Source organism: Fukomys damarensis, unplaced genomic scaffold, assembly GCF_012274545.1.
Source record: "Fukomys damarensis isolate Sample0158 unplaced genomic scaffold, DMR_v1.0_HiC HiC_scaffold_26, whole genome shotgun sequence".
NCBI classification, from domain to species: Eukaryota; Metazoa; Chordata; class Mammalia; order Rodentia; family Bathyergidae; genus Fukomys; species Fukomys damarensis.
Genome location: NW_022900938.1, coordinates 35,582,617 through 35,600,191, shown reverse-complemented (window position 1 = coordinate 35,600,191; position 17,575 = coordinate 35,582,617). Strand labels below are relative to the sequence as shown.

General features: G+C 34.2%; 1 protein-coding gene across 1 annotated transcript in view; it reads right to left on the bottom strand.

The window, feature by feature from the left end:
• Positions 1–17,575, bottom strand: part of Ccdc148 (coiled-coil domain containing 148) — a 301,801-nt gene that overhangs the window by 179,608 nt on the left and 104,618 nt on the right. The window contains exons 2-3 of the mRNA XM_010606782.3: positions 8,021–8,083; positions 6,847–6,968 (exon numbers count right to left, since the gene is read on the bottom strand). Coding sequence (XP_010605084.1) covers positions 6,847–6,968; positions 8,021–8,081 — 183 coding nt within the window. The 5' untranslated portion in view covers positions 8,082–8,083. The remainder of the gene's footprint in view (positions 1–6,846; positions 6,969–8,020; positions 8,084–17,575) is intronic.

The window sequence follows — 17,575 nt, the reverse complement described above, 5'->3', positions numbered from 1 at the left end:
AAGCAGAAAAAGCATTTGACAAAGTCCAACACTCACTAATGATAAAAACTCTATAGAACATTAGAATGAGTGATCTTTATCTCAGTCTGATAAGAATCATCCATGGCAAACCAAAAGCCAACATCATTCCAAATGGTAAAAATCTGAAAACTTTCAGTAAACCAGGAACAAGACAAGAATGTCCACTATCACCATTCCTGTTCAATATAGCTCTGGAAACATTAGCCAGAGCAATTAGGCAACAGAAACAGATACAAGAAATAAGGAGAAAAATGGAAGAAGTAAAATTTACAAATGACACGATACTCTACGTAGAAGATCCCAAAAACTCCATCAAAAGACTTTAGATTTAATAACAATATTCAGTAGCATAGCTGCATACAAAGACAGCACTCAAAAATCAATAGGATTCCTATACACAAATAACAAGCTCACCGAGAAAGAATTTAGGAAAACCACACCTTTCAAAATAGCATAAAAAATAAAATAAAACAGAAATAACACCAGTGAAGGAAATAAAAGACTTTTATATTGAAAACTACAGCTCTGAAAAAGAAGATCAAAGAAGGTTTTTTAAAATGGCAAGATGACCCTTGTTCTTTTGTAGGAAGAACCAATAGAGTGAAAATGGCCATACTTCCAGAATTGTTATACAGATTTAATAAAATTCCAAGGAAAATAGCAGTGGCACATTTCACAGAATTAGAGGAAACAATTCTAAAATTCATTTGGAACCAAAAGTGACCTAGAATAGTAAAAGTAATTTTGGGCTACAGAGGCACAGCTGCAGGTTTCACAATTGCTGACTGGAAATTATACTACAAAGCTACTGTGACAAAAACAGCACATACTAGCAAAAATACAAAAACAGACCCAAGGATCAATGGAATAGATTAGAAAATGCAAAAACAACTCCAAGTACATTTGCCACCTTATCTTTAACAAAGGAGCCAAACACCTTCACCGTAAAAAAGAAAGCCTTTTTAATAAATGGTTCTGGATAAACTGGGTTTCCACATAATGAAGATTAAATCTAGAAGCATATCTCTCACCATGTACTAAATTAAAGTTGAACTGGATTAAAGATCTAAACATTAAGACAGAAACACTTAATCTGCTAGAAGATAGAACAGGTAAAACACTTAACACTTAAAGATAGGCATAGACAAAGACTTTGTGAAGAAAACCCAAACTGCACAGGAAGTATTACAAAGAATGAACAACTGGGGTCACATCATATTAAAAAGGTTTTGCACAGCAAAAGAAACTACCAACAGAGTGAAGAGACAACCCACAAAAGGGGGAAAAATTTTGCTAGCCATTCATCAAAGGACTAATATCTAGAATATATAAACAACTAAAAAAAATCAGACCGCCCAAATTTAAAGACCCAATTCAAAAATGGGCATCTGAAATGAACAGACATTTCTCAGACCAAGTAGAAATAACAAATAAACCTATGAAAGAATGTTCCACATCACTGGTTATTCGAGAGATGCAAATAAAAACAACACTGAGATTCCACCTCACCCAGAAAGAATGGCTGCTATTATGAAATCAACCAATAACAAATGCTGGTGGTGATGTGAGGAAAGAGGAACGCTTCTTCACTGATGGTGGAAGTGTAGGCAGATGCAACCACTGTGGAAAACAGAGTGGAAACTCCTCAAAAAACTTAAACTAGAGGTTCCATTTGACCTAGTTATTCCCCTTCTTGGTATCTTCCCAAAAGAATTAAAAGCATCAGGGCCGGGAATTTAGCTTAGTGGTGCCACTGCCTGCTTTGCAAGTGTGAGGTCCCAAGTTCAATTCCCGATACAAAAAAATAAATAAATAAAGGCATCATACCACAGCAATATATGCACACCCATGTTTATAGCAGCACAGTTCGTAATCGCTAAATCTTGAAAACAGCCCAAATGCTCATGACTGGATGAATGGATAAAGAAGATATGGGGTTTTAATACAATGTAGTACTACTCTTCCATACAGAAGGATAAACAACATCTTTCTAGGTAAATAGATGCACCTGAAACCATACCCTAAAGTGAAATACATCAGACACACGTATTTAAATATCACATTGTTTCTGTGGTATGAAAAACCAAAAGAGTAAATAAGGACGAAAATGTGTAGTAGATATTGGGTAACAGGAAGAAAATGTTCCAATAGGAAAAGAAACAAGGGAAGGGGAAGGGGAAAAGGAGGAAGAGAAATGTTTATATGAATCAAAGGAAAAAATGGAAACAAAGCTCTTGTAAAAAAAAAAAAAGGAGGGAAAGGGGTTGAAGGGAGAGGAGGAGATTGGAAGGAAAAGAAGAAACAAGATACATTATGTACATGTGATGATGAATATGATCATATATATATCTAAAATGTACCAATAAAATTAATTTTTAAAAAGATGTGCTATGTATATGTACCAACTCCACATGAGGAATATAAACATTATGGACCACAAATATGAATGTAAAAAGAATTAAGACATGTCATGCATATGTTACAATGATCTTAATGTATCTAATTATTATGTGTTACAAACATGAATTAAAATAAAATTCAGAGGAGGAGGTCTAGAGATGGAAGGAGAAGAATAGGAGGGGAAGGGACATCAAAAGAATCAAGGTACATTAAGTACATCTACCTACTTTCTAAGGTGAATGTAAACATCATGTATTACAAACATGTACCAATAAAACAATTTCTAAAGAAAAAACTACCATATAAAGGATAAATAATGCAATTTATTAAAAAACTAAATTATGAAAAAAAGAAGATAAAGGATGAAATCTAATAAATAAAAACTTATTGGAACATATGAATCCTCTTTAGATGCTAATATAAATAAACTCAAATAAAAATTTCAAGTATATTTAACATGTATGATATTAGACATGCTAATTGTATAGTAGAGTTTTTAAAGTTCTAATAGTTTAGAGTTACAAGCTGACATAGTTATGGATAAATTATTATCACGTTTAAGATTTACTTGAGAAGAGTTTGGTATAGGGGATGTTTGTAGGTAGGGTTATAAAGGAACATGACCAAAAGTTGATAATTATTGAAGATGGATGATGTTACTTTGAGATTGATTATCCCATTCAAACTAAGTTGACTCATTTATTATTTCCACTGCATGAGATTTTTTAAAAAGAACTAGGAGATAATATCTGAGTTAGAAAAAAAGAAATATTTATCCATGCTAAGCAAGAAAATTCAAATAAAAATAATTATAAATATTCCTTTTATACTTAATAAATTGAGAATCTGCCACTACATACAATGTAGCAAAAAGTGGTTTTGAGTTTCAGCCCAGATCCACTACATGTCTCCACATTCAACCTCAGCATTTGAAAGATTCAATATCCATTTTGGTATCTATCTGGCACCCATTCAGAAATTGATCATGATCAATGACAGAATAATTTAGATGATCATCACATCTAATGAGTACAATAGTATCAGTAATAGAAGATAAGCAGCTATTTATTCTAAATAATAGTTTGGAGTAACACTCTCCTTATATTATTTAAATGTTAACACCATTTCAGTCAGTTTAAATATATTTAATATTGCCAGAATAAAGCACTGTAATAACACACAGTAATTGTTAAAACTGTTAATTTTATGTGTAGAAAATTAGCACATTTAAATAGTAAAATTAATAGGAAGATAGAGTGATAATTAGTACAAATATTAAGAGACAATGTGTTAGCTATGTAACATTAGGAAGAATCACACATTCTTTTTGAGTCAGCACATATTTTGTTAAAATTTAAATAATATAAGAAAAAATAGCAAAGTTGATGTTATAACAGTAATGTCAGGTAGTACAGACTGTTTAGTATATTAGCATCCATGATATTTAAAAAATAAATTTAAGAAATTTATTTAATTTCCAGTTATTTAATTCCATTTAAGCCACGAGTCTTTTAAGAAAAGGTCCTATTTAGAAATTGTTCACATCTCACAAAATAAATTAAAAGCAAAATGCCAACTGCCTCCTATGACTTAAATGAGAAGGGAAAAACTACAAAAATTATGGACAATGCTCCTGATACATATTCCATCCAAACATTATGTATGTATTGATTGATTGATTGATTTTTGGTACCAGGGATCAAACTCGGGACCTTGCACTAGCAAGGCAGGTGGCGCAACCAATGAGCTAAATCCCCAGCTCAATCCAGATATAATGTAAACTGAATGAAGATAAAAAGAAAGTGTTATTATTCAACACAGAGGACACATTTGATTCTCATTAACCAAAAACCAGAAAAAGAGAGTACAGAAATCCTTTAAAAGGACCAGTCCTTATCATTATGAATCACTGGAGACTAAAAATGGAAGCAAAAGCTTATCAAAATGATTACTATAGACTGAACCATTTTCAGTAGTTGAGGACTTAGTGTTTTTTATATTTGCCAAGCTATGAATTGCAAATACAAATCTATCTCTAGAAGATACATAACTAAAAATCTTCCTGGATTATATTACACTATGAATAAAAAGGTTAGTGATATTAGGAGCTATGTTTAACCTTATAAATGTATAGTATAGTGATTAGAGATGCAATTCAGCATTGACAACACTGAGAAACTATTATTCCTGCATTTAATGTCAAATTTTCAAACAATAATAATAATTTAAAATCTTAAATATGTCTGTTCTTTGATAACAAGTCTTTCATTAAAGAGAAATTTACCTTGACCAAATAGTGACTCAACTTTAACCCTCACCTACTCTACATTCAACAAAAATGTCTTTTTGGCATATCTTCAGATGAACAGATGGATGAATGGATAATATTAGCAACACATATACACATATTCTAATAGTGACAACATGTAGAGGTTACATTTGTGTTGGCATCTTTTTTAAAAACAATACATTAAGAGAAAACTTTCATAATAAGTCGCAAAAACACTAAAAAATTTCATATATTTTGGCCTAAACATCGCAGTCATAGGAATTTATCCTGTGTAGGTAGAGGACTTTAAAACGTGTAAATACCAAATAGTTTCTCTGGTGAGAAAAACTATAATAGTACATAAGATCCTAATGAGATAATTGACAATGTGAAATAGGAAGAAAAGGTCTAAAGGTGTAGGGGAAGTGGGAAAGGGTAGGGGAAAGGAAATAAGGGAAAAGAAAAAAATATGAGAAAATGGAAAAAAAAGTTTTTGTAAATAGGGAATGGAGGAGGGGGTGAAGGAAGGGCAGGGGTAAGGGGAAATAATGAGAACCAAGACCTGTCATGGAAAAGTACGATATCCCAGTGATGAATGTAACTGTACTATACACCTAAAAAGTACTAATAAATTCAATGAGAAAAAGAAACATGGAAAATTCTGTGTGCATGAAGAATTTTGCCACAGTAGGATTTCCACCATCACCAAACTGAATACTACTCAAATAAATCAAAGTGTAGTAACGCATGCATCTTTTTCTATTTGGAGTGCAGTGCAATACTTGTCACTCCTGATTTTCTTACTTAATTCCTACTGGCCTTCTGATCTCAATTTCAATGTCACTTCCTCAGAAAGGCCTTTCCTACCCACCCAATCAGGATTGTGTCCTGTTAATTATACACTGAACAGCATGTTTTATTGCAGTTTATATTTAATATAATTTCTTCCCAGACTTATTTAATAAATATTGACAACTTTTCTTTTCCCAGAAAATAGTACACTACATGAGGCCAAGGGCTATATTTTGTTCACTGTTGTATCTTCAAGGTTAATGGTAGGCACAAGATTAAGATTTGTTGACTGGAGTAATCAAATATATAAAAATAACATAAAATAACATAGTAAAATGTTAAAGAGAAAAGTATACAGGATTCATGTTTGTATTTTTCATGGCAGAAAATACAATATGTAGTAAATTTTTACAATTATATATGTGTGTATTTTCACATGTGCTTTGTATACAATAGGTCAGAAAAGTCAGAGGTAGAGAAACAATTTTATTAGGATGACAGTTATGTGATTTTCTTCTATAAAATTTCTTTGAATGTTCACATATGTTGAAGTTATTTTAGAGTGATATCTGAAACAAATAATAATTTACTTTTTAAATTATCTTGGTTTAAGAGGATGTAACTCATAGATATATGGTAATTTCTCTAAAATATGATATCAAATGTGCCTTGGAATCATAATGTTGCCTTTGTAAAAAAAAATGGTATGTACATGTAACTACTCCCCAAGATGACTATAAACTGCATGTACTATAAACATGCAGTAAAAAAATATTAAAAATAATGAAGAGCCATGCAAAACTGACATTTTAAATAAAATGAAAACTTGTAAATTAATGTATTACTTCACTAAAACAGCTTTTCTATACAAAGAAACAATGAAAAATATCACTTGTAATAAAACATATTATTTCAGCAAGTTCCAGGTTGACCTTTTCTTGGCACAAGATAAGTATTTCAGCAAAGAAGAGATCCCAGAATGGAGAGAAACTAAAGGTATATGTACAGTGTTGAAGATGGAGCCTTAAATCAGGTAATAATCCATGACTAGCACTCATTAGCAATTATTTTCCAGATTGTCTTAAATTATTGAAAGTAACTATCTTTCCAAAAACGAAACTGAATTTACGACTCATAGAGTTGTTATAAAAATTAAATGAATATTGCATGGAAATTATATAACAGAGCCTGAGAACATTTAGTAAATGTTAGCTGCTGTTCACTATTATTAATAGTTAGAAGAGGCTATGAACCATTTAGACAACCATTTATTTTTGCAAGTGCAATGTAAATAATAATATACTTTCTAGAAATTCAACTTTCCAAAACTAGAAAAAACATTGTACATACACACAATTTCTAACCTTTTTCTCTATAGAAGCAGAAGCTAATTTCTTTGCTTCAGTTAATGCACGTAGCTCTTGATAGTCTACTGGCTTATACTTGATTCTTCTCATCCCATTTTTCACACAGAATACCAGATTATCTATGCGTCATAAAAAAGAAAAATGAGAAAGAAATAATATCATGTTATTTGAACTCAAATATAGTCAAGGGGAAAATGTTTACTTCATATCTTGTTAAATATTTTTAAGCATGTAAGACAGTGAAGTACCATGATCATAATGTATTTTAACCTCATTTCTAGAATACAGCTCCTAGAATCCAGCTACTAAATTCCTTACACAATATTACTTCTAAAGGAGGAGAGAGGGAATGATTACATGGGAGTTAATATACTGTGGATTTTAGAAAACTATAATGCCAATTATGACCTTTGCTAATCTATTATTTTTATTTAAAATGTGGTAGGTATCAACTGTGAATATTTAAATACCACATCCTTAGTAATCAAATTACATAAATACATTCTTAAATTATAGATGCTCTTCTAGCCAAGATAAATCAAAATAATTTCAGTTTGAAAAAAGTTGAAACTGAAAACTAAATGTATAATAGGTGAAACAAAAATATAACTATGCAGAGTATTTGGGCATTCCCCACCCAAATGCATGCAATGTCATAATTTACTATACTAACTTTCTTGATAAAGTAAAACATAGGTAGAAGATATGCTAAGATAAGTAACATAAAATATAATAACTGAGTAATTCAAGAAAGAATGTACTTCCGTCTCAATTATATGAATAACTAATCTGTGTTACACAAAGTAATTAGGACTTATTAGAGAAATCATGGATCACATAACTTTTAAGAATCTTCCAAATGATCACAGGATAAGCACAGTGGAGGAGAGGAAGGTTGTTCTGGTCACTGTTTGTTTGTTTGTTTGTTTTAGTACCAGGGATGGAACTCAGAACCTTGTGCTTTCAAGGCAGGTGGTGGCACCACTGAGCTAAATCCCCAGCACAGACTATTATAAGAGAATTGGTCAACCATTGAATGTAACCATGAAATGCACTTTTCTTTATTAAAATTTTAGAAATCAGCATTCCATCATTATTGCATTCCCACAGTGCTTAACCCACTACCAATCATAAAACAGAGTTGCAAGTAAAAAAGTAAATAAATAAATACCTGAGCTAGCATTTCTCTGAATTGTCATGAATGGCCAATCTCTCTTATCCCTGTTTTCCATATCTGTCAACGAAAAAAGAAACACTTCAATTTTTACAATGTTATTTTTTTAAACATTGTAAAAAGTCTGTTAATTGAAATACTTTCACAAATGGGGCCTAGAAGTGGATGCCATAACTGTGTGTGTTATATTAAAATTAGCTTTCCCTGACCCCTAGGAGCTTCTCTCCTGTTGTTCTTGTACTTGGTCACTCCTTTCAATCTTTTCCCTCGTAAACCTCCTTTCTTGTCCTAGCTGACAAACATTTTGTGGTTAGACAGCTCTTGTGTTTCATCTTGAGCTCCTGTGAGGAAGGAAACTACATACAACAAAGAATAAATTACGATTTCTATTACAAGTAATGCAGCACCTACCGTGGATGTGGAGATGAACCAGCCAGACTTCCCTTCCAGCGAAGTCTCCTGACTGTCTGTGGGAATGTAGACTGCAGACAGCCTACAGCTGTCACCTCCTTCAGGGTTGAACTAAGCTGCAGATAAGAGTGTCATCCATACCCTTTAAAGTGCAGCCATGCCCAGTGACTGAGCAAAGCGGGTATGAAGCAGTTTGGATTCGATGTAGGGCACTCTGACGTCAATTATTTGCTACAATTTCCTGCTGGCTTAGTGTAGGCATTGCTGGAGTTGCAGTGAAGTTGTCTTCATCTGCCTATATTGCTTCCTCCTTCCTTACACAGGTGTGGGTCCCTGACAACCATCTGTTTCAATATTTACTTCCTGAGAACTCAACTTGTGATAACACCGAATTGAACTGAACTGACATCTTTTTAGGAACACATCACCCAAGGGGCAAACAAAACAGTCAAATGGCTCTGTAAGTAACAGCACCCACTTTTCATAAAATTTTGTTCTACATCTACTATGCTGAAACTTCCACATATGGTGGCCTTAGAAGTAACTATAACCTTCTTAAATAGAAGAGAAAATGGCCAATGTCCATGACTTTTAAAAATGTTAAGATACCATGAATTACAAATTTTAGGAATATAGGGATATACTCCAGTGTATAATTTCTACAGGGTCTATGAAAAAATGGAAACAAAGTGCTTATAAATGGGGAGGGGACAATGGGGGTGAAGGGAGGGCACGGACAAGGGGAAAAAATGAGAACCAAGACCTGTCATGTAAAGGTACATGATCCCAATAATGAATGTAATGTACTGTATACCTAAAGAGTACCCATAAACTCAATGAGGAAAAAAAAAAGACTTTAATAACATTGAAAATCCTGCCTTTAGAGAGGTTTCCACTCATATCCATATCTTACCCATTAAGATTCTTCTAAAATATGCACATCCTGTGCCAGGGATTTAGCTCAGTGTTTCTGCTGCCTGCCTTGCAAGTGCAAGGTCCTGAGTTCATTCCCCAGTACCCAAATAAAAAGCACATCCAATATGCCCATTGCCAGGGTCTCCACACAAGTCCAGCCACCTACTGCTTGGATGTTAGCAGCAATTCTACTTTGTACTCTTTCAGTCCATTCTCCACACAGTGACCATCAAGAACTTTAATCTAAGCTTGTTTGAAATCCTCTCTGTGGTTTCCCATTGCCCATTTAAAGTAGTGTCCATACTCCTTTGAATAGTTTGTAAACCAGCAAACTTCACTTTGGTCATTGCTTCACTCATCTCCCACAAACATTCCAACCACACTGGTCTTTCTTGTTCTCAAATAAACCATGTCCATAGTGCCTCGAGGCTTTCCTACTTACTGCTCCCTCTGCCTTAAAGATACTTCTTTTCTCTGATTATCTGCTTAGTTTCTTCCCGCCTTCGGCTCAACCAACATGTCACCTCCTCAGAGAGACCCAACCAGACTTTTCTAGTTAAGTGTTATGGTTGGGAACCTACAAATCCCCCAAAAGTCTCATTGTGTTGAAACCTTTCACCACTGGCTTTGAGGAACTGATTAGATGGATCATGAAATCTCTAAATTCTTCAAATTGATTAATCCATTGATGTGTTTATTAGCTGAACTAAAGGGGCCTAGTTGGAGGAAGCAGATCACTGTGGGCATGACTTTGAAGGGAATGCCCTGTCCCTAGCCACTTCCCCCCTGGCTTTCCCTCTCTGCTTCCTGTATGCCGTGAGGTGAGCACCATTCCTCTACCATGCCCTCCTGCCTGATGTTTCTGCCTACCTGAAGGACCAGAAGCAACAAATCAAAGTGACCATGGACTAAAACCACTGCAACCACAAGCTAAAATAAAGCTTTCTGTACTCGTAAGTGAAATAAATAAGTCACACATGTGGAAATACGAAATGGTTCCTCTGGTGTGAAAAACTAAAAGTATAAATAAGATCCAAATGGTATAATTGACAATGTGAAATAGGAAGAAAAGAGCTAAAGGTGTAGGGGAAGTGGGAAGGGTAGGGGAAAGGAAATGAGGGAAAAGAAAAAATATGAGAAAACAAAAAAAATGGGAAAAAAGTTTTTGTAAATAGGGAAGGGAGGAGGGGGTGAAGGGAGGGCAGGGGTAAGGGGAAAAAATGAGAACCAAGACCTGTCATGTAAAGGTACAAGATCCCAATGATGAATGTAACTGTATGGTATACCTAGAATGTACCAATAAACTCAATGAGAAAAATAAAATAAAATAAAGCTTTCCTTCTTTAAGTTCATTTTCTGAAGTTTTGTCACAGCAAGAAAATCTTGACTAACAAAATAAAGGAGGGCCTCAAGTTCCTCTCTCAACCTATCCTTTTCCATAATAATTTGTATCAGTCCTCACATTTGCATGTTTAATTATTTGAAGTCTCTCTCCTCCAAGAGCTATTTTACTGTGACTTATTTCTGCCTTATTTCTTATATCCCCAATGCCTACATAACATATAGTAGGTACTCGATTAATTCTATTTGAGAAGATTAATAAAAGGTAACTAGTGGTAGCTGGATGTCCTCTAGCCACTCAAAAATGGCAACAATAGCTCCTAAATTCATAATTTAGCTTCTCTGTCCCTATCATAACCTTTTAATTTCTTATAATTTGCTTTGATAATATAGCCTCCACATAGGTGTGGTCAGTTTAAATGCCACCAGAGCCCATCAGGAAAGTTAAATGAGGAAAGTCACAAGGGCAAGACCATAGAAGATGGCAGAGAGATATAGAAAACTAAAGAGAATTCCATGCCCAATGATAATCAAGTATTTTTTTCTTTTTATAATATAGGTAACAGATGTATAAAACAATTATCTAGCAAGAATGTAGCCTGGCTTTTTAGCTCTGGCCTGTTATAACTGATCTGTTGTTTCCTTTAGTTCCTCTACCTATAGCTTTTTAAAATTTTTATTTTCTTGGCACATTTTAGATATACATAATGATCATATTCATCATAGGGAATTTGTACCCATACATAATATATCTTGATCTCTACCTGTAGTTTAATATTCAAGTATGCCATTTCTATCTAGTAGGAGACCTCACTGGTTCTCTAATTGACCAAGTTTAGTCTTTCCTCAATGGAAGCCCAGCATTTTTAGATTTAGAAATTATTTTTTCAAAGATTCAGGATCTACAACAAAATAAGGTTTGGCAGATTCCCTTTTGGCTACCTTGGTTTAAGCCCATCTAAACCTGGATAATTTGTTCTTCTGGGTTTTCAAAGGAAATCATGCAACCCACAAAATGTTTCTCATCTAGAGCCAAACTTAGTTATGGCCCGACAAAGCTTATATTTCAATGCATTCTGGAAATCAAAGTTGTTACCAAGAACTAATCTGTCTTCATGAATTTGAAACCTAGCTTTATTTCAACTATATAGAAGACCAAATGGAAACTCTTCTCGACCTATTATTGAATCTTTAGATAAAAATTATACCATTCAAGAACATTGAGGGTTGGGAGCAGCATCTATACAATAATACTAATTTCCTATTGTATCGCCCTCCTTGGGTCCTCAGCAAAATATCCCGTGTATTGCAGATTCACACCAGCTTCTCACCCCCGTGGAAAGATGGCCTCAGTGTGAGATGTGCTGTTCAACCTCTCATTCACTATCCACAGAGATTAGGGGAAATGTGTGAGTGAGAAGTAGGTTACAGAAAACCCACAAAACAATGGGTCTCACTCTGTACCCCATGCTAGCCTTGAACTCACGGTGATCCTCCTACCTCAGCCTCCTGAGTACTGGGATTATAAAGAGACATTCTTGCCACCTCATATTCATGGCAACAGTAGACATCTCTCCTCCTGCCTCCTGGGTCCTCTTGGACAAATGAGCATCATAGTGTGTGCGGCAAACTCTGACTCTAACTGCTGAGGCCCTGCAAATGTGGACACATCTTGTCCTGATGCTTTGACTGCAATAGGATGGACTCAGCAGTGCTGGAGATTGAACCCAGCCCTTCTGAACTACATCCTCAGTTCCTAGATTTCACCATTTTTGCACACACTTTTGTGCTTGTGTATATGTGTATATTGTTCTAGCAATTTCATCAAATGTGTAGTAGATTCATTAACAAAAATACCAATCAAAGATACAGGACTGTTTTATTACCACAAAGATCCCTCATGCTACCTTGTTATGGTCATTCTTACACTCTCCCTCCTCCTTAATCTCTAGCACCATTAATCTGCCCTTCATCTCTGTAACTCTATCATTTTGGGGTTATAGAAATAGCATCACAGTTTCTAGTCTTTTGAAATAGGCCTTTTTCCCCACTCGGTGTCATTCTCTGCCATCCACCCAAATTACGTCATGCATCAAACTATGCTTTGTTTCTTTTTGGTGCTTCATATCCATGACTTGGATACATCATAGTTTGTTTAATACTTCACCCATTGAAGAACTTTTTGTTGTTTCCAATTTTAAGTGGTGACAAATAAAGTTACAATGAGCTTTAAAAAAAACAAAAGAACATTGAAGGCCTCAAATCTAAGGAATCAGTTTGGGGGCCAGGGATTTAGCTCAGTGGTTCCACTGCCTGCCTTGGAAGCACAAGGTCCCGAGTTTGATCACTGGCACCAAAAGCAAACAAACAAAAAAAAGGAATCATTAAATGGAGGTATTATAAAACTATTTTAGCTTTAATCCTTCTTATATCACAGAATTGGGTAAACATTTAGATTTAGAATTTGAAAATTTGGGGCTGGGGATGTAGCTTAGAGGTAAAGCACTTGCCTGGTATGTACAAGGCCCTAGGTACAGTCCCCAGTACTGAAAAAGAAAGAAAGAATTTGAAAAGTTCAAAAATACCTAGTCTAGTTTCTTATTTTAGCATATGAAATGACTGAGGTTCAGAGAAATAACAAAGTATACCTAATCATTAACAGAACTACTTCAGGTTACAAATCTCATATTACAGTATAAAAATCTCTGAAAAGAAAGGCTTATTTCCTTGTCAATATGGTGGCCAAATCTAACCTAAGCCAAAACCATTTGGTGCCTAGCCTAAACTAAACTGAAATTTGTCCTACTTAATGTGAACATTCACATAATTGTGCAAAAAATTGTAATGTGTTTAACTATGAAATACTGCCCTGGGCCTCACCAGGATTTTAAATATAAAAGACATATGCTCTATAAAAGTTATTAAAATCTGAAAAATTTAAAATACATTGCACCTCAGATTGTGAAACGGTACTTAAAAAAACACTTCCTGATTCCAAAACAAGCACCTGTCAGATAGGCCATTTCAATTTTATGCTTACTCATCACAAATTCAGACAGGCTATTTTAGCCTGTGGGTTAAATGCTATGGGCTGAGAAATGGCTACTTGAACAAAACTTTTCATGTTAAATAATTTAAGAGTGCTTAGTTTTGGAAATTATTCCATGTTCACATTGTATGACATTTTAGAAAATGCTTCAGTATTATCAAAATGTGAAGGCTTTTAGATACAATTACTGAAAATATTTTTAAATGATGTTTTATGAGAAATGTCTTAGAGTACAGGAAGAATACTTTCACATATAATGTAATGATAGCTCTTCAGTGGTCAGAGGGTTGAAAATATTTTAATGTAAAATAAATTGCTTTATTTTTTATAGAGAATCTAAACTTTGTTAAAATAAACAAACATGATCAAATATAGTATCTGTAAGGTAGATTAAAATTCAGGACTTCTCTGAGGATGAGGAAAAAACAGCAACCATTTATAAAATCAGGCAGTCTTCACACTGCTAAAATTTGTATTCTCTTTTCTAAGAAAATCTTTTTTAATACACTGAGGAAGAAAAAGTACTTGGGCTTAACATTGGAAAAATATACATTGTATCATTTCAAACTAATTAATTGTGTATAGATATATGAATTATTCCATTAGGTTGACTTCTCTAAGATTCTACCAGACCATACAGTATAAGATTTATATAAAATATCTTCAATATTATATAAATTATAAATTTTTTTCATATGAAACATCTCATGATATTGTCTATGGTAGTTTAAATATTATGGCTAAAGTCTAGCTTGAGTAGTAATTTCTCAATATCCAAATTTCTTTTTTTAATTCTAAGCAGAATGATTCACATTCTTTCCATTATGAAACATTAAGAGTTCTAGTTTATACTTAGGTAAAAATATTGCCCTGGAAAAACAAATGAAACCAAAAAATAAATTATATGAAGTAATAAAAATAGTTGAAATGCTCAGCTACATCATAGATCTCATAACCAATTCATAATGAAAAAAGAAGAACTGAAATAAGATATCTAGTATAAGAATATTGTAGGTCTTAGACTCTAAAGAACTACAAAAAGTTATTAAAGGAAATAAAACCTGAACAAAAAAAGAATTTTACATCTGCATATGCCAAAGATTTAACTGCAACAATTTCTGAGTGGGAGGATTGTAATTAATTTTGATTTCTTTTCACTTGAGCATAACCTCTAAATTTTTCTTTTTGAAACCGAACAAAGAAAAACACATCTTAAATAGTACTAAGCTTGGAATGAATTTTTTCATTATATATTACTATGGTTTCCATATTTTGACAATTATAAAAAAAACTAGATTTCACAATAACCAGAATCCTTTAAGATATGAACTTGTTAACACACATGAGTATAGTTCTTCACATTGAAATTGAATTATTTCCCACAATCCTTCTCTACTAAGAGGCAGGATATATTAAAACACATTTGATAAATTTTGTTGATTTTAAAACATTAACATTAAAATATTCACAAGATCATTTTTAACACTCTTGGAAAACAAGTAAATATCTTAAACCACTTCTCAATAATAAAGTGTTAGCTAAAACAATGTTAGTTTGTATACAAAACTACATGGTAAAATCAATATTTCTGGTTCTACTTAGCCCTCATATCCAGTTGGACTTAGTCTTTGTAGTCATTTTAAATGTTTTGTTTTATATTCCACGTACTTGTGTAATTTTTATACAAATTTAATAATGATATAGGTAGAAGTTCTTCAGTTGATTTTTATTTAATAACTTGACATTTTCCCTTATCATTCTGTTTCTATGTCCATGTATGTACACACACATGTATCTTTAATGGTTGCAAAATGGTGTATATTCATTAATTTAAGTAGTACAAGAATCCAAGAAGGAAATTTTTCTAAAAACATTGTGTCTTTTCACTATAAAACAAGTCATAAACAAAGAACATTTATAAAATCTCTGCCCTCTTCATAATTCATATACATTTGCTTCTGAAGCAAATTACACATGCATGAATAGTCTGCTCTATTTTTATGTCTACAACAGCTCAAAGAACTTTGCTAATCAAATGATTCAGAAACCTACTTATTGCATATGGTTTTCCAGCCTGGAGAGCAGAGAAATAGTTGATCAAGGCAGAGAACCTAGAATGACCCAGTTCCTGTGGGCCTCTAGGGTTCCACAGAAGGTGAAAGAAACTGAAGTGAGTCCCTCACGCTCTCACACAAAGTATGTGCTCAAAGGTATTTTACTAATTCCAAAAGGCCAAGAGAAAAGGTGTGTATATCTACATTAAAACAATATTCTATATAAAGTGGGAAATTTCCAGGCATTTTAGCAGGAGGGCAGTAATAGATGAAGTTATACAGTTTTCATTAATAGTCTTAGAAACCCTGTCCAGAATCCACGACTGGTAGTTTAAAGTTTTAGCAAATCAACTTGGGGAAATTAGAAATTATTTATTTTAGAAACAAATTCTGTCCCTAATTTTGCGCCTAGATGTGGTATTCATAAAGAAAAGGTAATAAGCTGGGCACGGTGGCACACACTTATAATCCCATCAATTGGGAGGCTGAGGCACGAGAATCACTGAAGAGTTTCGGGCCAGCCGGGGATACATAGCGAGTGGTAGGACAGCCTGAACTACATAGCAAGAAAATGTCTCAAGAAAATGAGAGAGAGAGGTGCGGGGAGAAGAAGGAGGAGGTAGAGGAGGAGGAGGAGAGGGGGAAGGGAGAGGAGAAGGCAGGGGAGGGGAAGGAAGGAAGAATGGGATGGAGGGAGGGAGGGAGGGTGGAAGGAGGGAGGAAAGCAAGAAAGAAAGAAAAAGAAAGGGAGGGAGGGAGTAAGGATGAAAGTGATCCTCTATTTTGGAAAGGTTCACCGCTCATCCTCTTTATTTGACTGAAGCATTTGGACATGCTTAAATTTATGATTGTGCCAACATTCTGACACAGTTTGGTAATTGATTTTTCCCATCTTATAAAACTGTATTTGAAATAAGAGTTTCCCTGATTCCTCCTGGACCTTGTACTCCTTTTGTTTCTGTGATTAGAAGAGTACTAGGCCAACTCACCCCTCTGAGTATTCTGAACAGATTTTTTGCAATATCTTTTCACTTGTTTTTGTAGCCCCAGCAACCATCACACCGCTGTCTGTATAGTATCTCTGAAGCCCAAATACATCACAGAACTCAGGCATATACCAAATAGTTTCTCAAAGCTTTTGAGGAGAAATTTCAAACTCAACCTAGGTGACAAGGACCTCACCCCTTGGTTAATTATGATCCATATAAACTCTACACTTGAGCGTTTCAAAACCATTTATACATCCTCAAATGTACAATGTTGTGAAAAGCAGAATGATGGTACCTCAGAGATATTCCCATAAGTCCTAGTCTTCAGATCCTATAAATATAATATGTTACAAGGGAAAGGGAATTAAAGTTACAAAGGTAATTTAGGTGGTTAACCAGCTGACTGTGGCCCTTAATTGTGATATGGCAGTTTTACTAGACTAAGAAACAGCTGTCAGGTTAGTAAAGCACATTTCTGGGGGTGTCTGCAGGCTGTTTCCAGAAATGACTGGCATGTGGACCACCAAACTGTGGGACACCAAACTGTGGGAGACTATCCAATAGGCTTGTAGCAGATGAAATAAAAGAGAAAGAAAGAGGAAGTTGGTGCATGCTGAAAATCTACAATCTGCTTAAGCAAGTGTATTGTGCTATTGCGGTGTCCGGTGGACGTAAGACTCCAGTTTCTTCAGTCTTCCAATGTAGACTCATACCAGTGAGCCAGATGGCCATTGTGGGCTCCCTTGCTTCTGGTCCTAATAAGTCTACCTAGCAAATCCCCTTGTATAATACA